We start from the raw sequence: 14,770 nt of genomic DNA, 5'->3' as shown, positions 1-14,770 counted from the left end.
TCTAGCTGCTGAGAATCCCAGCAAATGAAGCCAAGTGCACTAGTTGTGATTTGTTATATGTCGAAATTGTGCTTAGCTCTGTTCCAGACACAGGAGAATTAAGTTCCTGCCCCAAGGAAATTATAATCTTACGGCCTACATCTGAAAATCCAGGTTCATGTGAGCAGTCCTATTGAAGGAACTAGTTGCATAAGTAAAGACTATTAAGGCAGGTAAGAATTTGCAGGATCTGGCCCTAAATATGTAATAATAGGTAGAATATGGTGTAATGGCCGGGCAAAAATGTGAAGCTCTAACTGCAACAAAAAAAAAACTTGGTTAAAATAAAATTAAACATCTGTCTAGGTAAGGCACAACCTCGGTGACTATAGTTGTGTTCTGTGACTCAGCCCAGAGAGCCAGGCAGTGTTTAGGCTGCAGCTTTAACTCTGAATTTCCTTGCCTTTAATGGTTTGACAGTCCCTGAACCTTACGTAAACAGTCTGCAGCGTGCGGTGGAGATGTCTGATGTTCACTCCCCGCCAGAGCTGGACTGATAGTGTGTCTGCAAAGTAGAGAGGATATATTGGTATTAATCCAACCAACAGAAAAGTGGGCTGCCTGTGGAGAACAGAAAGTATGCAATGGTCCTGCTGACAGGGCACTGGTCAGGAGACCTGGACTCTGTTCTTGGCGCTCCCACTGATCTGCTGTGGTGAACCTGGGTAAGTCACGTCACCCCTCTGTGCCACTGTTTCCTCTCACATCTATTGTCTGTCTTGTCTATTTAGATTTAAGCTATTTGGGTCAGGGTCTGTCCCTCACTGTGTGTTTGTATGCCACCTAGCACAATGGGGCTCTGATCTCAGTTGGGACCATTGAGTGCTACTTGAATACAAATAATACTTCTGCTGCTTAAAATTGCCCACTAGGCTGAATGACCCTGAAAATGGGCCTCTGGGTGAAAGTCTGAAGAATGGGGAGGGTGATTTAGGGTTTATGATGTATTCTTTCTGTAACAGTAACATCTCAAGGCTCTGATCAGGATTGAATTAGGTGCTGCACAAACACAGAGGAAGACATGATCCCTGCCCGGAAGAGCTAAGTCTAAAAGAAGTGTAGAACATTACACCTGTTTGCTTGCAGTAATTGGTTTGAAGAGTACCCAGAAGTTACCTACTACAGGACAGGCCCAACAAAGAAAATAACAGAATGCCACTAGCCATCCCCTTCAGCCCCCAACTAAAACCTGTCCAGCACATCATCAAGGATCTACAACCTATCCTGAAGGATGACCCACCACTCTCACAGATCTTGGGAGACAGGCCAGTCCTTGCTTATAGACAGCCCCCCAACCTGAAGCAAATACCAGCAACCACACACCACACAATAGAACCACTAAACCTGTCCTTGCAACAAAGCCCGTTGCCATCTGTGTCCAAATATCTATTCAGGGGACACCATCATAGAGCCTAATCACATCAGTCACACTATCAGAGGCTTGTTCACCTGCACATCCACCAATGTGATATATGCCATCATGTGCCAGCAATGCCCCTCTGCCATGTACATTGGTCAAACTGGACAGTCTCTATGTAAAAGAATAAATGGACACAAATCAGATGTCAAGAATTATAACATTCAAAAACCAGTCTGAACACTTCAATCTCTTTGGTCGCTTGATTACAGTTCTAAAAGTGGCAATTCTTCAACAAAAAAACTTCAAAAACAGACTCCGAGAGACTGCTGAATTGGAATTAATTTGCAAAGTGGATACAATTAACTTAGGTTTGAATAAAGACTGGGAGTGGATAGGTCATTACACAAAGTAAAACTATTTCCCCATGTTTATTCCCCCCGCCCCCTCTGTTCCTCAGACGTTCTGGTCAACTGCTGGAAATGGCCCACCTTGATTATCACTACAAAAGGTTCCCCCCACCTCCTGCCCCACTCTCCTGCTGGTAATAGCTCACCTTACCTGATCACTCTCATTACAGTGTGTATGGTAACACCCACTGTTTCATGTTCTGTGTGTATATAAATCTCCCCACTGTATTTTCCACTGCATGCATCCGATGAAGTGAGCCTTAGCTCACGAAAGCTTATGCTCAAATAAATTGGTTAGTCTCTAAGGTGCCACAAGTCCTCCTTTTCTTTTTGCAGATACAGACTAACACAGCTGCTACTCTGAAACCAGTAATTGGTTTGTGTCTCAATTTGAATTGCTGTAAATTTTGAGGTTTTTTAAAACAATTTTGCATTCCTCATGTTGTAACGACTTCAGAGTTTTTCTTTCTAGTATTGCTAGTGTTCTCTTTTCATTCTTGTCTTCATAATAAGTGCATATCCTCCTTCCAATACATAGGTTACTCATGAGAGGTTTCTGACAAAGGCAAGGCCCCATTTTAGTGCCTGTGGAAATGATTTTTTCATCACAAAAAAGCAAAGCTCTGCACACGGTGTCTTGAAAACAAGCCCTTGGCTTTTGTTTGATTTTCACCCATGAATACCAAATGCTTGCTGCTGTAACGTCACACCCTTGCAACGTTTGTTTTTAAAGCTTAGTGCGCTAGTGTTAATGGGCGTAAAAGCATCTAAAGCCTTGTATCAGCTCCGCTTTTACTGCTGAAAACAGAAAAAATATGCACGGGGGGCATCTCTGAAATCGTTTTGGTCGCATCATATCTGAACTGAGCGCTTAATTGCTATTTATTTAATGGTGCCCAGAGGTCATGATCCAGGATCAGGGCTATGTTGACCAGTTCAACCACAATGGTAGATGTGGTCTTTGTCCAAAAGAGTATATACCATGTAAGATTAATACCTAATTTCTGAAAGAGACTTTTTCAAAAGGCCGACCTATTAAACCCCCCAAATTGTGGTTTATATTGAAAATGTCAACTCATCTAGACTATAACGTGGCAGTCAGTACCGGGCAGCATACTATTACGGGGACAAGTATCTGTGGTGTCCTACTGCATATTATCAGCAGTCTAGTGATCAATCAGATGTAAGCCAACAGGTCAGACATAATGGAGTGGTCGTTTTTAGGCTATTAAGGAGAAGTAGTAAAGTGTGTAAGGTAAAGCAGAAATGAATGAATAAAATACCAAAAGAAAAGAAACGCTGAGAATAGTAAGCATGGAGAATGCCCGTAAACCTGAAAGGTAAGGTAAAGCCTAGTAAAGAACGTTTTTGCTGTTCTTACCCTGTGGGGCTGAGTGTTTGGAGTGAAATTCTTCCCTCTGCCAGAGGACCAGCACAAGACATATGCATTAAGCATTCAAGATAAAGTTTCAGTGGGATTTAAGAGCTACATGGAGGGAAAATTCAGTCCCCATTGAGAGCGCATGACAACAAATTACAGCCATCACCACTGACTGGTACAAAGCACTTGCTGAATTTTTCCTGAAACAGGATTTTTTAAGCAATTGAAGGGGTTTAAGTAATGCCCTCTGACATCTCCTCCTCTATATGACGTTGGGCTGTAAATACAAGTTTTGTCTCTCCCTCCTTTTAAGGCAAAGAGTTTCTCAAAGTGGGGCTTGGGAATTTGCATGTAAGTCTGATTTCATGATAATTTGTTTAAAACTTTTCTTTCTGTAAATGTTTCTGTTATTTCAGTATGTCTTTACAGCTGGTGTCGGAGCTTCGTGTCAACTCTTTAATAAGAGTCTATTTCATACAGTTACATGCACCAAATAAATATAATAGCTACAGCCAAGAAGAAAACCATCGCTAGGAACAGGCATTGGTCTGCTATGTTGTTTACCTCCTCAGTGAGAATTTGAACGACGTTAGCCATTTAAATTGGATCCAAATACTTCAGTACAGTTAGCTGATTAGATTTAGCTACATATTGCAGCACAGGTCCTCATTTATAAACGAGAGGTTCACTGCACAGCTTAGGAAGTGAAAAGCCAAGGTGGCTTTTGTGCTCCCCTGATCCTGGGGTTGACATGGGCAAAGTTGCTCCTCTAGTGCAAGTCTCCTGAAGGCTTCTGGAAGTTACAATGACATGGGCAGATGCCATAGAAATCTGGGGTCAAAGGTTGGTGTCCATAATCAACACAGTTCCTCTTTTCTACCCTAATCAGCCCCTGCTCTTGCATAGTTTAATAGCTGCTACTATTAAAGACAAAGAGGAACATCAGCAAAGAAGTATATACTAGTATTTATTCACTTAATAAACTGAATTGCCACTTATGCTGCCAAAAATCTTGCAGGAGCCTGCATACCTCGCTGTGAGAGTCTGATGTTTTTCAGCTGACATCAGTGTAAACACCTCTTCTAGCCTACTAAGGACAGCAGTACACCTTGACTATGTGCAACAAGGAAGAGGAACATCTGGGCTCAATGAAGGCCTTGAAAGGATCCCGTGGAAGAAGTTTTCTCCAGAAATGTGCAAAATAAAGGAGAGCTGGGCTTGATCCCAAGCCCCATATTGACGTTGGACGTATCTGAAATCCAGAGCTAGATTTTTCAAATGGCATCTATCATTATAATGGCCCAAGCCAACATCCCAGATCTCAATGACACCCAACTTTGGGGTCGTTTTCCATCTAGCTAGGGGCGCTGGAACAACTTTTATAGTGGGGGCGCTGAGAGCCATTGAATTGAACTGCAACCCCTGTATAGGATAGAAACCACTTCAAGCCAGGGGGTGCGGCAGCCCCTATGCATCAAATTTTGCAGCTTGAGCCCATCCCTAGAACAAAGTCAAACTATTCAAACCAAAGATAAGACTCCATTTTAATTTGCCTCCTACTCAACAGAAGTTATTTAAAAACAGTTTTACTGTTACTAGATGCCTCAGTGTAATACTCTGTATGTTAAGAACATAGGGTCTTAGAAAGAAGCTTGGTGAAAGGTAAACAAATAGACAGGACATGTATAGCCCAACACATGCTTTAAAATTCCCACGGTGCACTGAAATATCCTTCCAGGCTTTCAGTTGCAACTATTGGTTAATGAAACATAACCCTTTGTTTTCCAAACTTCTTCTTTACTGGGGGGAAGCCACTGTTAGGATATAGATATTCAGGCCTGTCTGTAAAGGCCTGTACTCTGAGAATTTAGGTGTATTCTTCTCACTTAGCAAGTTATAGAGGTATAAAAGAGAGAATCAAAATCACTGTCTGCCAGTGTAAGGGCCTTCTCTTACTATGACAGTCTGAGGCCCTGTGCTTAGGCTAAGGCCTTTGGCTAAGCAGCAGAGGCAGCCATAAGCTGGGAAGCGACCGGTCACATCCTCACATTCCAAACTAGTCACATTGAAAGAAGGTGCTATTGGGCTGTTAGGAATACAATCCTGTCCTGATGATGCCTATGGCCTCCAGAGAAAGGGAAGTGCCTAGAAAATGTAAAAGGAAACTTAGTTTAATAGCATCCTGTCTGGCAAGAACTCACTTATCAATAGCTGGGATGTGAAATCCTCGCTTCTGTATTGTTTTGTCATTATAGTTCCCCTTTTTGCTATTGTTTGTCTGTATAATCTCTGACTGGTTCTGTGATTGTTCCTGTCTGCTGTATAATTAATTTTGCTGGGTGTAAACTAATTAAGGTGGTGGGATATAATTGGTTACATAATCCATGTTACAATATGTTAGGATTGATTAGTTAAATTTCAGGAAAATGATTGGTTAGTATAGCTAAGCAGAACTCAAGTTTTACTATATAGTCTGCAGTCCATCAGGAAGTGTGTGGGTGGGGGAAATGGGAACAGGGAATGGGAGTGGGGAAATTGGAATCATGTTTGGCTAAGGGGGGAAATGGGAATGGGGGGGGAATTGGAATCATGTTTGGCTAAGGGCAGGAATGGGAACAGGGACACAGGCGTAAGGCTCTGTGGTGTCAGAGCTGGGAAGGGGGACACTAAGGAAGGAAACTGGAATCATGCTTGCTGGAAGTTCACCCCAATAAAGATCGAATTATTTGCACCTTTGGACTTCTGGTATTGTTGCTCTCTGTTCATGCAAGAAGGACCAGGGTAGTAAGTGAGTGAAGGAATAAGCCCCCTAACAGTCACCAAATCAGTCAGCCAGAGTTAAGGAAATGTATTAACAATGTGAGTCAAACTGTTTCATGTTAATGAATTTGCCTGTGTGTGTACATGCACATACTATGGCCTCTTCTCAACAGAAGTAGAACTGCTCAACTGTGTGTCATATGTTCTATACTGGTAATAACATGCCAATTGCTTCTTAGCTCAGGTAGGCTTTTCAATTAGGAGAAGATGAGCTCTGGCCCCTGTGGTGCAGTGAAGTTGAGTGGCAACGCTGTACGGCATATTAACAGCTATGAAGTTTCTAGGCAGCCACAGATTTATTACAGAAAAAAGCTTTCTGGGAATGGTAAGACTATTTGGCTACATAATTTGTAAGGAACTAAGACCACTGCCCCAGCACTTCTGAATTTCTAACTGTTGTTATCAAGCAGTAAAATGTCGTATGTGGTGGCATGTTCCTCATCCCACATTATTGTTTCTCAGATGTCACAGCTGAATCATAAACTTTGAGTTGATTCAGATTCAGAGCTTAACCTGCCTCTTCGGAATTAAAAAGAAAGACCTTTGAAGCAAGAGTTAACTTGAAATCTACATTCTGCTTCCCTGTAACAATTGCACAATAAGATGCCCTTCAGTTTTTGTGTATCGTGGAGCAGAAGATAAAAATATTCCGTTCATACAACAAATATCTATCTGTAGGAAATGAAAAATAACCCCTGTGCCCAGTGCACTAGCAACTTGTGTCAAATTTCTATTGATAAACCTTCAGTGATGGGGTGAAATAATGCTCCTCTAAAGAAATCTTCAACTTAGTCTACAGCATTTGGCTGGTACGGTTTTGAAAAACAACCATTTATAATCCACAGATGAATTTAGCATTTAAGAAGATTAATGCATTCATAAATAGCCTGGAAAGCCAAAGTCATTGAATTTAATGCACCAAACAGGTCAAACTGGCATTTATGAAACCATCTGGCATCCTCACTGGGAAAAAAATTGAATATAACTACAGACAGATCAGGAGTTTACCTCCACTAACATGATTTAATTTGGGAATATTTACCACTCCACCAGAAATTGCTGGCTGTTAATTGTCATGCAGTTGTTTTTCTTTGAAAAGGTGGGGTAAATAATACCAGAGCCCAATAGAGGTTATCATTAAGCCCCGAGAGACCCCTGTTTTGGCTGGTACACTTTACTGAGGAGGAGGATACTTCTGCTTTTAAAAACCAACTGGGCTGGAAGTTCATAAGCTGAACAGTCATTTTGCATAAGTTAAATGGCCATGATTTCTCCCATCTCCCATGAAACTTGCAAGAGGACTGGGTTTCCTCATGACCTTCTTGTGGGCATAGAATAGAATCATAGAATATCAGGGTTGGAAGGGACCTCAGGAGGTCATCTAGTCCAACCCCCTGCTCAAAGCAGGACCAATCCCCAATTTTTGCCCCACATCCCTAAATGGCCCCCTCAAGGATTGAATTTACAACACTGGGTTTAGCAGGCCAATGCTCAAATCACTGAGCTATCCCTCCCCCCCAAATAATGCTAGTCCCGTTTTTTCACTGGGGGCTGGGCAGGAATCTTTCCCTCACTGCCAGTGTGGCCAAGGCAGGGTGGTTTTTTTCACCTTTCCCACAGCAGATCTGGGACCCAGTACAGTGGGGTAGGGGGGTTAAGTCATAATATCACCCTTTAATAGGTAAAACTTGTGGCAGGTGTCCAGTACACATACGCATTATGGAAGGGTCCAGTCACCCACTAAAACGGACAGAAAAAAGATCTGAAAGAAAGCATCCCTTAAGGATTCTGAGGAAGGGGTTGGAGTTCCCTTTTCTGGTACAGCAGAGAGCTGACTCCCCCCATCCCCTTCCCCCCCCACACACACTTTTTTCTAGCTCTCTTTAAGGGAGCTGAGGAAGGACAGTACTGGGCTCCTGTGTCTGGAACAGCAGGGAACCAACCCCACTTCTTTGAGTCCTCTTTTACCTTATACAAGGAGATGGCGGCAGGATCCAGCACTGGGACTGGGTGGGAGATTATTTTGAAATGATTAAGGAAAGGATGGTGACCTGCGCTGTACAATTTACTGCCAGATATTTTAAGTGAATAAAGTTGTGGCCTAATTACCACATCCATTGCTGCCTCTTTTCAGTTGTGAGGGGCTCGGCAGAAACGAGGAGTAGACCTGTTTAACTCGGAATGGTCACATTCCTTGAGGACACAACCACTAAAGAGTTGTTAAATAATGGCCTAGTGGAAGCTATTGTGGTTGGCCTGTGTGACTTACATGCAGAATCAGTCATATTTTTAAGCCCTTTTTAAAACTCTGTTTCCCCAATTCTTCCCGGCAATAGCCAGTCACAGATTTAAGCACAGGGAAACTGCTAAAATTAGTTTTTGTGTGGTGAAATCCTGTATTACCCACCATCATTCAGCCATTTATTCCCCAAAGTCTCTTGTCTATTTTCCTTTTAGTTTTGTCCTCCCCAGAGAGTGCGGGGTTGGTTTGTGTTTGTATACCCACATACAGGCCCCAAAGAAATTACCAGGTCAGAGAAGCCTGCTTTAGAGCCATATTTCTTCAGGTGCCCCCACTGTTGGTCTATCACCAGCACAGCTCCACTGGTATTAGGTGGGAGGGCTAATATAGACAGGCCACTGGTGGTTTTGCCACCGTGTCATCTAAATCTGCTCTAAGGAGGGTTAGACGACAAGTTGGAAAAAGCATTGCTGCCCTCTCTACATGAGCGCGCTCACTCTTCTGAGCACCACTGAGGCTGTACAGGTGCTAGAGCAGTGTCTCTCAACCTTTTGGGTACCAGGAACCGGCCTGCTGCCTTCCTAAACTGCGTCAGGGCGATCACAGGGACTGGCACCGGTCCACAGACCGGTCATGGAGAAACACTATATTAGAGCAGCGGTGGGAGAATGAGAAAAATGTAGGCCCAGTCAAAATGGCTTGCTCTTCCCAAATGCAATTTCCAATGTGACTGATAAGCCACAGACCTTAGCACAGGGCTACCGACCTGCTCACTTTCCCCCCTTCCTCTTGGCATTGTGTAGAATAGATCTGATTCTCCTCCCACCTTGGTGTAAATCAGAAGTAACTCCACTGAAGTCAATGGAGTTATATCAGCATAAAACACCATAAGCAGATGATCAGGTTCCTTATGTGTCTCAGGATCTATGGGTGAGGCTCGCAGTTTACAGTTCAATCCCTGCACCCATGAAAATCAATGGGAGTTTTTCCAGAGACTTCCAGGGAATCAGGATTGACCCTAAATGAATATATGCTGCAGTGCTGTCTTCAGTAAGGTGCCCTTTCAGTTCACATCTAGCGGGGGAAAGCTGCGGTCCCAGAGACAATAGTTGGCTCAAACTCCTTATTATTGCTGCTGTCTCATAATGTTCTGTCAAAGTACATGGGGTTTTACAAACACAAAAAAGATAAAATCCCTGCCTCCAGGAGATTAGTTACTTCCAAAGATGGGCCCAAATCAAACTCCTGGACCCAAACACCCGCTGTATTGCCGGGAAATTTGGAGTCAGATCAGCATCTGAACTCTGCAGCATCAGCTCCTCTCTAATGACTACATTCTACAGAAACTCAGTTCTTAAATAGCAACGTGCTTGAGGCAGCCCTTGGGTTATTTACTCTGCAGAACCATCACTGCTTGAGCTGTAATGAGTGCCAGGAGGTGGAAAGAGCAGGAGATAGCATATTCCCCCACCCCTGAAGAAACCTCATCACCTAGCCTGTCCAACAGGGTGGTGTTGGTTAATATTTCAGAGGTGTTTGCCATCCCCTCGGGAAGGCCCTCCTGGAGCAGAAGTTTGGAGATAAGGCTGCTGAACTTGCTCTCTGTGGTAGAGTGAGGCTCTTCAGTCGGGGTTGGGCTGTAGGACGTGATGTTTAACTCCACTGGGTCAAGACAGTAACCTTCAGGTGATCTGTCAAATAGCACATCCGCCAAGTCAATACCAGCTACTGAGGAGGGGGAGACACAAGGAATATCCCTGACAAGTCTGTAATTCTCCATCCACTCCTTCAGCCATTCAAGCCTGCAGTCACACTCCCAGGGGTTCCGGAAAAGATAGAGCCTTCCCAGGAAATAGACTGGCTGGAAGACGGAAAAAGGCAGGGTAGTTATGTTGTTACTGTTCAAATGCAAAGAGACCAGGCTGGTTAGGTTTTCAAAAGCCCCTTCTTCAATGTAGTTGACCCTATTTCGGTCCAAGTACAGAACCTCCAGTTGAACCAGGTTCCGGAACCAGGTGTTGGACACATTCCTGAGAAAATTCCCACCAAGATTGAGCATTTTCAGGTATCTCAGCCCATCAAAGGAGTTTTCTGGGAGGTCACTAAGCAAGTTGTCATTCAGATAGAGATACTCCATTTTCTGACAATCTTGAAAGGCTTGGTCATGAATGACATTTATTCTGTTGTCTTGGAGGTTAAGATACTTCAGCCTGGTGAGGCCTTGCAGAGAATTATAGGCTACAGCTTCTATCTTGTTTCGCTCCAAGTAAACATGGGTCAAATTCTCCATGCCTCGTATGGCTCCAGGGATCCTTCGGAAATTGTTCTGGAAACAGAAGAGCTCCTGAAGGGCAGGGAGCTCTATGAAAATCCTGTCTGGGATGTTGAAAAGGTTGCAATCAGCAAGGTCTAGTCTGACAAGCTTTCTGAGGGCAGTGAAAGTGCGAGTGTGCAGGTAGCGGATGTATTCGTTGTGAGCCATTTTAAGCTCAGTCAACCTGGGAAGCCCTTTGAAAGCCCCGGGAGTGATGAAGGAGATGTTGTTGTGCTGGAGTGAGAGAGATTTGAGGGAAGGCAGGGTCCCAAAGGCCCTCTCTGAGACGAATTTAATACTGTTTTTATCCAGGTTGATAGAGGAGGCTTCACAGGGGAAGTCGCTGGGGATCTGCAGAAGGCCGGCACGGTCACACAGGACGGAACAGCTCCGCTCCTGGGTGCACACGCAGTGGGCAGGGCAGGAGCGTACGCAGGCCCACACAGCATGGATGTGAGGGATACACAGAATGACTGGTGGTGGGAGCAGTACAATTGCCACACAGATAACGGGGGGTTGGGGGGAAGAGGAGAGAGAGAAAGAGGAGCAGTTAATAAATGTTAATTATGACCAAAAGACTAATTTATGCCTCAGATCTAGCCAGACCGCTAATAATGACCCATTAAATACAGTTTCACTTAAGGAGAACCAGGAACTCTCATGGAAGAATCCTACAGAATTTACTCAAGAAGGGTTATTTTGCCCTAGGGCCTCCTGTGGAATTCTATAATGGATTTAATCTCTCTCAAATTCTGTCGGTTCCTATATAACCCTGTTGAATTTATTTCCTACTAAATTCTTTTAGGAATGTTTCCACCTTCTGTCACGTCTTTCTCAGTATCACCATAATTAATGTCTAGGTACTCCCACTGGGACTGAGCCTGGGATGCTTTGGGGGTTGGCAGGTCTTTCAGCTGGGCGGGGGATTGGCTTGTTTGTTTGGGAGAACTGCAAGCAGGTTTGCCAGCTAGCAGGAGGAGTGGTTAGTTGTCTGAGGCATTGCAATGTCCCCAGGTTTTGCCTCTTTTTCCTGGGATAAGTCCATTCATTTTTAAATTTATTCCACTAGTGACCTGGGTAGGAGCTTTAATATAAGGAGAACTATCAGCAGTTAAAAGTAAAGTGTAGTATTTAAAAAGCCATTCCTGCAATGGATTTGATGGAAAAACATGAGGGAAAGGCAGGTTCAGGAATATCTTTGAAACACATTTTTCCTCAGACTAGACATTCCATATTAAAGGTGATGCTCTGAGCCTCCGGTATTGTGCTTGCTTTGCTCTACCCATTGGTTACTATTTCCTAGCACCCTGGCTGCCTTGCAAGTGTGTGGCTGCCATGGCGTTCTGGCTGTGTAGTTAGGATCAAGCAAAAGGATGTACAGTGATGAGGAAGGTGAAAACTCCCTGGTTCCACTCAAACAAGAGGAGCAGGAACTGGAGGCAGTGTAAGCAGGGACGGATGAGGCTGTGTGTGAAGGGAAAGCCTACACAGCTGGAAGTCTGAGAAATACAGTCTTCAGGGAGAGAACTGAAAACATTTCATTTTGTACTTGCTCTCCCAAGGTGTGTCCCACCTCCTGTTCAACTGGAATGAAACAGAGCATCCGCAAGCTCTTGACATTGTCATTGGCAGGGTGTCGCCTGCTGAGTGATTTTTCTGTTGCAGTTTATCAGCTCTCATATCACTGCTACTTTTTAAAAAAAATAACCAGGTGTCCTCCTCATTGCTAGCCAACTCTCTCACAGGACTGCCAGCCTCACGAGTTTCACGCTGGGCCCTTGAGTAGCAGAAGGGGCATTCACTGGTGAGACTGCCCATTCCTCAAAGGCAAGCTGCAAGACTAAATGGTGCCTGGCCAGATTTGCTCTCCTCGGGGACTAATGGTGCAGTGATTGCTGCCTTTGCCTGCTCTTCTTGTGTGGTGGTTTGGAAGATCAACCACTTGTTTGTGGTGATTTTGCTATAAAAGATTAAGTTTCAGCAGCTCTCCATCTTCTATATAACTAGACTCTTTGGCTTTCCTATACAAATCAAATTGTTGTTTGAAGCTTTTCTGGGTGTTCTGAGCATTTCTGTCCCTTTTCAAGGTGACCTGTGCAGAAATTTTTTAAAATTGGGTTTGTGCCTTTTTTAAATCCTTCTTCGGGCCCCAATCCTGCAAAGCAAACTGCCTGACAGAACCCTTTAAAATCAATGGGATTCCATGAAGGCATTGGGGTCTGACCATATGGGTCTCTGGAGGATTGGAGCCCTTATGTTGTATAAAGAAAGCCTGAACATGGGAGCAGGGTGCATCCCCACCAAAAAAAATTCTGATTGTTTTTTACTTTAGAAATTACCCTGGAGGCTATGTGGGAACTGGAGAACTAGCAAAACGGTGACACTACAAGAATCAAGTCAATGAACATAGAATAATTGAAAGGGGGGAGGAATTTTATTCAGACTGTTTAAAATTCTTTTTTGTTTTGTTTTTCTTAACATGCATTTAACTGCAATAACTAATTAACATTTTTGATAAAGGAAGTCCTTTCCTAATTCAGCAATCAAATCCCTTCCATTATAGCTCCTCCGGCAAAACAAGAGATGACCTGATTTGACTTTCCTGATAATTCCAAGGTAAAAAATAAGCATAATATTGTTTAAAAAAACACTTTTCAGACTCTTTGTAAATTATGAAGAGGGAAAAAAAGCCCAAACCTAGTGAAAACTTTCCTTTGCAAGTCATCGTAAAGGTTGGTGGAGGATTTACAGATTTCAGTCACGGTTACACAGCAGCCATTTTAAATTAATTATTTCCATTACAAAGATGTAAACTGAGACCAAGAGAGACTAAGTGACATGCCCAAAATCATGCAATGAGTCAGTGGCCAAGTTCAGTACAGACCCCGGGTCTCCTGACTCCCAGTTTGCTCTCTAATCCCTTGACTTCTCTGAAGAAAACATCTGAGTTCAGGTCAAGCCAAGTCACTTCCTAGTCTGATGAGATTCTAATAACAAGCAGTTTTTTTGTTGGTCTGCTGAATGTGGATCTACCGCTAGCAGATTTTCACAACACAATAGGTTGTCTATTTATAAATAAATCTCTCTAGTCTGCATAAAATATTGAATCCATTATTGGGGACAATCCAGCCTTAGAAGACAATGTCCTCCAAGCAACAACTCTCCTCCCCCCCACCAAAAAAAAAAGCGCAGAACCCCTCACTATCAGAAGATTTGCAGTATTTTTTCCCTTATTTTTTACAGTTAAGCATCCTGCTAACATCCTTCACCTGAACACCACCAAATTCTGAGAGGGTGCAAAATTCAAACCTAGTTGCCAATCTGAATTTGCACCTTGATCCCATTTCTAATCTCTTTTGACAGCAGATCTGTATTCAAAGCACTGACACATTTATGCTGTTATTATGCAAATAATTTTAAAAATGATGAATGTGTTTAAATCTCAGCTGGAAACAGGAAAACTCTGTTTGTTCAAAACTTTTTTTTCCCCCAAAAAAACACATTTGCTCCTTGGGCTACGTCTGGTACAGTTCAAGCAGCTATACTGGCTGGAACTTTTATCTCCTGTCAGCTCAGACAGAGAATCTGTGGTAATATTGGTTGAATTAAATATGTGTAATATAAAAGAATGAAAAAATATTGTCAGTTTCAGAATATCACCAAACTGGTTCTGTGATTGAGATTGAGAAGTGGGGGGTGGAGGAGGGGAGAATTTTTTCTCAATTCAATTTAACTGCAACATTATTTTAAATAACTTTAATATTTGCACAAATGAATGAGAAGACCTACAAGTTATCTGCATTGGGTTTTCAGCAGCACAAGGAGACAACGTTTGAAATGATATAGTTAGCCAAAAACATTCAAAGTGATTGGTCTAATCCTAGAAACTACTATTGGCTTTCACAAAATAAAAATACTGCTCACCATTTAAAATGATGACAAACATCACCTTGATTATTCACTTGTGGCATTTCAGGTCTGGCAAGTAAACTTCTGGGATCTAAAAGTAGATGGAAGGAACGGAGATCATTTCAGTCCATTATCATTTACACATATCATCATCCCATTATAAAGTCTGTGTCTAGAAAGGAAGATTGAAATCCACAGAGAAAGGTTTTTCTAAACCAACTCTCTCCCCTAAGCTTCAGACCATCGTATTGATTTCTTCCTTTTATTTATTTTTGTCACTGACCTTTTCAGTGCACAC

The 14,770-nt window shown here is 43.0% G+C and overlaps 1 protein-coding gene across 1 annotated transcript; it reads right to left on the bottom strand.

The window, feature by feature from the left end:
- Positions 1-9,636: 9,636 nt before the first annotated feature.
- NYX (nyctalopin) lies at positions 9,637-14,509 on the bottom strand (the record flags this gene model as incomplete). Its single annotated transcript, XM_084624393.1, has 2 exons — positions 9,637-11,036; positions 14,488-14,509. The coding sequence occupies 2 exons, from the start codon at positions 14,507-14,509 to the stop codon at positions 9,637-9,639; spliced, it is 1,422 nt and encodes a 473-aa protein (XP_084480519.1).
- Positions 14,510-14,770: the final 261 nt, after the last annotated feature.

This window comes from Lepidochelys olivacea (assembly GCF_965140295.1).
Source record: "Lepidochelys olivacea isolate rLepOli2 genome assembly, chromosome: 1".
Lineage (NCBI taxonomy): Eukaryota > Metazoa > Chordata > Testudines > Cheloniidae > Lepidochelys > Lepidochelys olivacea.
The sequence above is the reverse complement of the archived record's forward strand: the minus strand, read 5'-3'. Positions and strand labels throughout refer to the sequence as shown.